We start from the raw sequence: 7,489 nt of genomic DNA on the forward strand, positions 1-7,489 counted from the left end.
TGATGTCACTTGTTAAATCCACTTAAATCAGTGTAGATGAAGGGGAGGAGACAGGTTAAAGAAGGATTTTTAAGCCTTGAGACAATTGAGACATGGATTGTGTATGTATGCCATTCAGAGGGTGAATGGGCAAGACAAAATATTTAAGTGCCTTTGAACGGGGTATGGTAGTAGGTGCCAGGCGCACCGGTTTGTGTCAAGAACTGCAACGCTGCTGGGTTTTTCACGCTCAACAGTTTCCCATGTGTATCAAGAATGGTCCACCACCCAAAGGACATCCAGTCAACTTTACAACTCAATATTAGGAAGGTGTTCTTAATGTTTTGTACGCTCAGTGTATAATCCTAAACAATCCTAAACATTGCACCTTTAAATTACCTCAGTCATTTTCCCTGATGAATAACCTGCATAGCAATCATAATATGTTGTTATTGTACAATCAAATAAAGGCAAAAGAATGAGAAAAACACAGTGGTTATCTCATTCATCATTTTGATGATCATATCAGTAGCCTGTCAGTCATATTCTCCTGTTACATTCTTTCCATCATGACAGCAATGGTCTGCCACTGTTTTGAACACAGACAACCAGCATAAACACATCATCAGTTCTCTCCTCTATGGTTACCTGGCCAGAGTCAGCCAGTAGCATGGACCACCCTTGTCCCTCCAGCCACTAAAATAACTATTTTGCTGCACAAATAGCCTGTATGCATCATGCCTGATCCATCCCTCAAGGTTTGGATCTAGCGTCTATTCTCAGTCTTCAGGCCTCTGTCACATTTTGTTTTCCACCCTCTATTTCTGGGTGCAAACAGACAAATAGTCAGGCAGTCCCACCGGTCTGTGGCCTTCCTGCATGTGACACGTCTCTCTCTCAGCAGCCCTTTGTTCTGCTCCTCTCCACGTTAGAGGAGTGTCATTTGTTCTGGTGCTGACTCTTCTCTCCTCACGCCATGTCATTTAGCGCTCATGAAGCCCAGGGGCCCCGGCTGCTTCCTTCCTGGGTGGGAAGGCCCATCCCCTGGCTCTCTCAGAGGCTCTGACCATAGATCTATGGAGGAAAGAGACGCTGGTCAGCAACATAATCAAAAGGTCATCTTGTGGTACAATATAAAATAATTCTGTGTACAGCCTATGCTTAATTTGATAACCAGAATAGCAAACAGCTGTTCCAGGACTTAGTTTAAGCTCACCTAAAGAAAGTCAACAGGTTGGCACGAGAGCTCTTTATGGCGCTCTGCGGTGAAGAGTTATATGAGCTGCACACAAGAAGAGAGAGAGATGGGGGCAGACATTTTGAACATGACATCATAAAATGATGATCAGTGCAAGAGTTTTCCAAGAACTATGGAATAACCCATACAATGACACAGCAATTTGCCTCAGTGTTGCAAACCATTAATTTTGGTGGAATTTTACTGGTGTAATAACAAAGATACAGCGCCTTCAGAAAGTATTCACACCCCTTGACTTTTTCCACATTTTGTTGTGTTACAACCTGAATTTATTTGTGTCACTAGCCTACACATAATATCCCATAATGTCGAAGTGAAATTATGTTTTTCTAAATTTTTACAAATGAATAAAAAGCTGAAAGGTTTTGAGTCAATAAGTATTTAACCCCTTTGTTATGGCAAGCCTAAATAAGTTCAGGAGTAAAAGTGTGCATAACAAGTCACATTATAAGTTGCATGGACTCACTGTGTGTGCAATAATAGAGTTTAACATGATTTTGGAATGACTACATCAGTCGAGCAGTGAATTTCAAACACAGATTCAACCACAAAGACCAGGGCCTCGCAAAGAAGGGAACCTATTGGTAGATGGGTGAAATAAAAATAAAAAAGCAGACATTGAATATCCCTTTGAGCATGGTGAAGTTATTAATTACACTTTGGATGGTGTATCAATACACCCAGTCACTACAAAGATACAGGCATCCTTCCTAATTCAGTTGCTGGAGAGGAAAGAAACCGTGCAGGGATTTCACCATGAGGCCAATGGTGACTTTAAAACAGTTACAGAATTTAATGGCTGTGATAGGAGAAAACTGATGATGAATATACAACATTGTAGTTACTCCACAATACTAACCTAATTGACAGAGGGAAAAGAAGGAAGTTGGTACAGAATAAATATTCCGAAACATGCATCCTGTTTGCAACAACGCACTAAAGTAATACTGCAAAAAAAAAAGCCAAAGCAATTAACTTTTTTGTCCTGAATACAAAGTGTTATGTTTGGAGCAAATCCAATTCAACACATTACTGAGTACCACTCTCCCTATTTTCAATCATAGTGGTGGCTGCATCATGTTATAGGTATGCTTGTAATTGTTAAAGGACTGGGGAGTTTTTCAGGATAAAAAATAAACGGAATGGAGCAAAGCGCAGGCAAAAAATTCTTAAAGGAAAACCTGGTTCAGTCTGCTTTCCACCAGACACTTGAAGATTAATTCACCTTTCAGCAGGACAATAACCCCCCCCCCAAAAAAAGGACACATCTACACTGGAGTTGGTTACTAAGAAGACAGGGAATGTGGCCGAGTTACAGTTTAGACTTAAATCTACTTGAAAATCTATGGCAATACCTGAAAATGGTTGTCTAGCAATGATCAATAACCAATTTGACAAAGTTTGAAGAATTCTGACAAGAATACCGGCCAAATGTGGAAAGCTCTTAGAGACTTACCCGGAAAGACTCACAGGTGTAATCACTGCCAAAGGTGCTTCTACGAAGTATTGACTCAGGGGTGTGAATACTTATGTAAATTATATATTTCTGTATTTCATTTTCAATACATTTGCACAATTCTCTAAAAACATGTTTTTACTTTGTCATTATGGGGTAATGTGTGTAGATGGGTGAGAACAAAATATATTTAATCCATTTTGAATTCAGGCTGTAACACAACAAAATGTAGAATAAGTCAAGGGGTATGAATACTTTCTGAAGGCACTGTAGATACCCCTCATACAAACTCATATCAGTGAACTCTCACAATACCTTTGATCAAAGAATCAGGTGTGTAAAGAACTGTTGCCTCTTTTTTTTTGCCAATTTGGCAATCTAAAGACAACTTTATTGTACTTTATTGTACACTAACAGCTTTACTGACATCATTGCAAGGGCATAGACCAAACAATAATGTCTTTACAATATAACGTCTAAGGGCTCTATTCAATCTGTATCACTGAAGCGTTACAGATTGCGCGCTAGAAATGTAAAGGTAATTTCTGATTGAGCCGACATATGCAGCGTTTACCATGAATGCAGTCTCTGCTAACGCGGGAACATTGCCTTTCATTGAATAGAGCCCTAACTGTCCCTATGTGAAAAACGACCCATTTGTCTCCCAACGAGGAACAATGAGTGCAATGAGTCTCTGGGTGTCTCTAGGTGCCTGTATTTGTTTCTCTGTCATCCTTAGGAACCATTAATCCCTAACTCAGCCTTTCAATGCTACGAGACTCCTACACAGTTCACTCCCCGGTCCCTTCAGCCAATCAAAACATGCCGTGGAGACGCTAGAGCAGCCTGAGACTACACTGCCCCCTCAGGCACTCCGTAACATGTGGTGCAGATTCATTCCACCCTGAGAGGGAACGACGCCTGTGTGATACACAAAATAACACTCCCTCAAGCTAATAATAGCATCCCAGAGAAGTGAGCTATGCTCTCAGACCACGCCTTGTGCACCTTGAAGAGCTTCAACAAGGAGTCCCTTTTGTTCTGTGTCCTCAAATGGCTGACTAATAAAACTAGGACATTCCACAGTGACTGAGTATCTGTCTGTCTGAGGTGGTGGTGTGTGTGATGTTGTCTTGGCTATTGTTGTGACCCCAACTCACCGGTCCTGGCACATGCTGGTGCAGGTGTGGTCGTCAGAGTCGGCACACACACAGCGACCGGCGGACCTACGGCGACGCGACAGAGGGCTGCCCAAGCCGTAAACAGTAGTCTTACTGCAGAAAGGGAAAGAGAAAGAGAGAAAGGGAATGTCAGTTTTATCAGTCACCCTCAAGATATAACCACAATGTTTATATGTTTGTTCCTTGGCATTAATAAAATGCAGTGTTGCCAGACAGGGATGATTGCCAGAATAATGTCATAATGATACTAATGATACACAGCTAAAATAAAAAACGGTGCAAATATTTATGTTGATCGATTATGTTGATATCATCACACTGTGACATAATTGACCCACATAAGTGAATTGCTCAAGTTTATGTCTGCAAAGCTGAGTAGGTATTTGTTTGACGTCCTTGATGGTGTGTAGTGTAAGTGCATGTGTTTCTCTCTGTGAATACATATATATCTGTGAGGTGTGTGTGCCCACCTTGGTGTGTTGACCCAGATGATGTCGAGATGGCAAAAGTAGTGGCATTCAGAGTCCAGCTGGTTGTTGCAGGCACAGCGTTTGGTCCGCACTCTGTGAGGTGGAGCCAGATCACTGGACTTAGGCCTCTCTGACAGCGGAAGTCCAAATCCTACATGACAGACAGAAGGATATAGCTTAGAAAACAATCCTGGTGCATCAAGACCGTACAATCCACCAGCGTAAAAGGACACTAGACAAGTGTATTATTACCGGTACCCCGCTATTTGCCTTGATCTATCACACTAGTCTATTCAATCCTTTTCTATGAAAGCTAGTAATCATCTTTAATCGCTTTTATCTGCTTGTTCAAACATTCTGAAGGGAGTGTCAATAGTGAAGGGCAAACAGACATTTAGAGAAGACTTCACCTCTTTATTGACTGTGTTAAGTAAGGAGGAGGGGAATGTGTGCTAGTGTTTCAGTGGAGTCATAACATCTCATTTGTCCCGCTACAGAGATGACCAGAGTTTGGAGAAACACAGCCTCTGGTATTTTCTGACTGTACAATGAAAAGTCTGTACAACCAGGTAGCAAACATTGTCATGCTCTCACAAGTTCAAGTTTACGGTGCTTTTGACAACCAAGCTCACTCAAATACAAGATCATCTATTTGCTGAGTGAGATGAAGAGGTTCTCCAGAGAATCAACATTTGAGAATGTGTACCCCTGAGCTAGTCAGCAAGGTTGAAGTGAGATGTAATACTGGTCTTAATGTCTTAACGATAAATCTTCATTGATGATGTGACAATTGGAACAGGGCTTGCTGAAACGTGTATCTCTGAAACATGTCTCTTTGTTGGTTTGTATATCTTGTCACTGAATATAATGAGTGTGCGCATGAGTAAGTGTTTACATTGCTCTGAACAATGAAAACATGTAGTCAATGCTGCACCATGTCACTATTTTATAGGGAGATTAATTAGTTTTAATGAAAAGTTAGCCAGTGTTTTGTTGATGCAAGACAGTAGCGCAGAACCTCAATACAATTTCATACTTTTTTTATATAGTGCGTCATTTCAAAATAATATTTTGATGATATTTTGAATTCAGTTATGTATTCAGAAAAGGATCAGTGGAAGACACTTGACCATTATTATTTTCAATGCTTCAATGACATGATTAAGTTAATTTTTTGCCTGTGGAAGAAATAACAAATCCTTAGATAATTTATTATAGTAATAGCTCTGTAGTACTCACCTTCCTGCATGGACACACACACAGTGATGAGAAGGAGCAGGCTGGCGTGTGCTGACATGGTTGCTGTTGGTCTGTTTGTAGAGCTCACAGGGAAGTATAATATCCTTAAATGCGCTTTGGCAAATTATCCCAGCTGTCTTCTGCTTTGCTGCTTGCTTGTTTGTCTGCAGGTGTCTGAACGGTGGCCCTCAACTTATAGCCCTCTTCCCCCATGATGTCACAGTGGAAGCCCTGCCCCTTGCTGCTACAATGTTACACAACTCCTCCAGAGGGTTTGAGCCACTACTGAAAATTCCAGGAATCTATGTTCAGTGCTCCATACCCTCCACAACTCCCAAACCCTCCAGCCTGCAGGTCACCGGGCAGACAACAGTTCACTTATCACCTGTAGCATGTTGCATTCACTTTCCACATGCAATTTGGTTGTGTGACATATCCTTTTGCTGTCAGATTTTGAGTTATGTTTGACATATGGCGAGAGCCTGGAGGGGGGAGGGTAGGAAGGAAGGAGATGGAGGGAGGGAGTGGAAGGCCATAAGGAAAAGGAGAGAGATGGCTCCTGATTGCCTGCTTTGCATGGAGTCTGCAGGGGAAGGCCAGGGTGCCGTGGAAACAATGATCAGGGGGAACGTTATCCAATACAGGGGGGTGTCAGATGGTGGTGGTGGAGCAGATGTGCATGCCCTATTCTGTTCCTCTCCATACAGTACATTGGGTGACAATTGACTCAATTCGGGTTTGATTGACAGATCACATTAATTCCCCATGGGGGTGTTGACCAAACAATATTATTTTATCTGTTTTCTTCTTTTTTAAAGAAGAGTGGAATTCCACCTTCCTTACGATACTTATTTTCTCAAGCCTTATTTATAGTCTAGACAGTGCAGAAGATTGCCGTTGTAACTTGTACTGTTTGAATACTGCTGGAAGTGTTACCACTAGGCCACGTGGGCGTCTCAGAATAAGATTTCCATTCACACGCAGTTGTGGGTCTACATTAAATGATTCAGGCAAGATGTGTTTTGAGAACATGATGAGTTATTTTGAGGTCTGAGAGTATTATGTTAATCTAATTAGTCATTGAAGAAGATAAATGGGTTACAATGGAAATTGAAGACCACAATGGAAATAAGCCTCCGGGCTTTGTGTTTTAAGCCTCGATCATTTTTGATGTGTTGAATGTTGTCTCCAGCTGGAGCAGCCTACTACCTTTAATTATCCAATCAATTCAATCAATCAATCGAAAGGATGTGGTAGTGATGAACACTTAATATAATAATGGTTATTGGGTTGAAGAGAGTTAAAGACAATAGATGTGATGCTAAGGCCAAAGTACAATACTCACAGTAAATCATGAGCCAACCCTTGACACACTACCTCAAAGTTAGCAACGTACAACACAAAACGTCTTATGCAATACAGAAGCAGTATTTTGAAAATGAAGGCTACAGACCAACAGCAATAGCTCTACTACCATTGCCAGCTATTACGTTGTCATTGTTTTGACAACTGCACTGTCAAAGAAGTAGCTATACTGTTTCCGGAATTACATTTGACCAAAATATTCTTGGTGCATTTCCGAGAAAAAAATAACCTTTGTCTCTTGTTCCGTGATGGCTGGCACTAGCCCAGCCACAGATAAGACAACAGCTCTCTTCCTTGCCTGAGGGTACTGATGCCCCCAGTGCATTGTGCCACCCACACAGTGCCCGGTGAGTGACTGGCCCAAGAGCCAAGGGGGGAACCTTACCACTGCCATGCAGATAGCCAAATGGCAGCAGTCACTCATGCAAATGAACTGGGGCGTTAATCTCCCCACACACTCAGATTAGCCAGGTTAATCAAGAGGGACTTTATCGCTAACTCCATAAAGCCACCGGGGCATGGCCGATGAGTGGATGGTCAA

General features: G+C 41.7%; 1 protein-coding gene across 1 annotated transcript; it reads right to left on the minus strand.

The window, feature by feature from the left end:
* Positions 1-962: 962 nt before the first annotated feature.
* LOC311112455 (endothelin-1-like) lies at positions 963-5,641 on the minus strand (the record flags this gene model as incomplete). Its single annotated transcript, XM_084155596.1, has 4 exons — positions 963-1,053; positions 3,854-3,967; positions 4,345-4,495; positions 5,584-5,641. The coding sequence occupies 4 exons, from the start codon at positions 5,639-5,641 to the stop codon at positions 963-965; spliced, it is 414 nt and encodes a 137-aa protein (XP_084011722.1).
* Positions 5,642-7,489: the final 1,848 nt, after the last annotated feature.

This window comes from Coregonus lavaretus, assembly GCF_964263955.1.
Source record: "Coregonus lavaretus genome assembly, chromosome: 3".
NCBI classification, from domain to species: Eukaryota; Metazoa; Chordata; class Actinopteri; order Salmoniformes; family Salmonidae; genus Coregonus; species Coregonus lavaretus.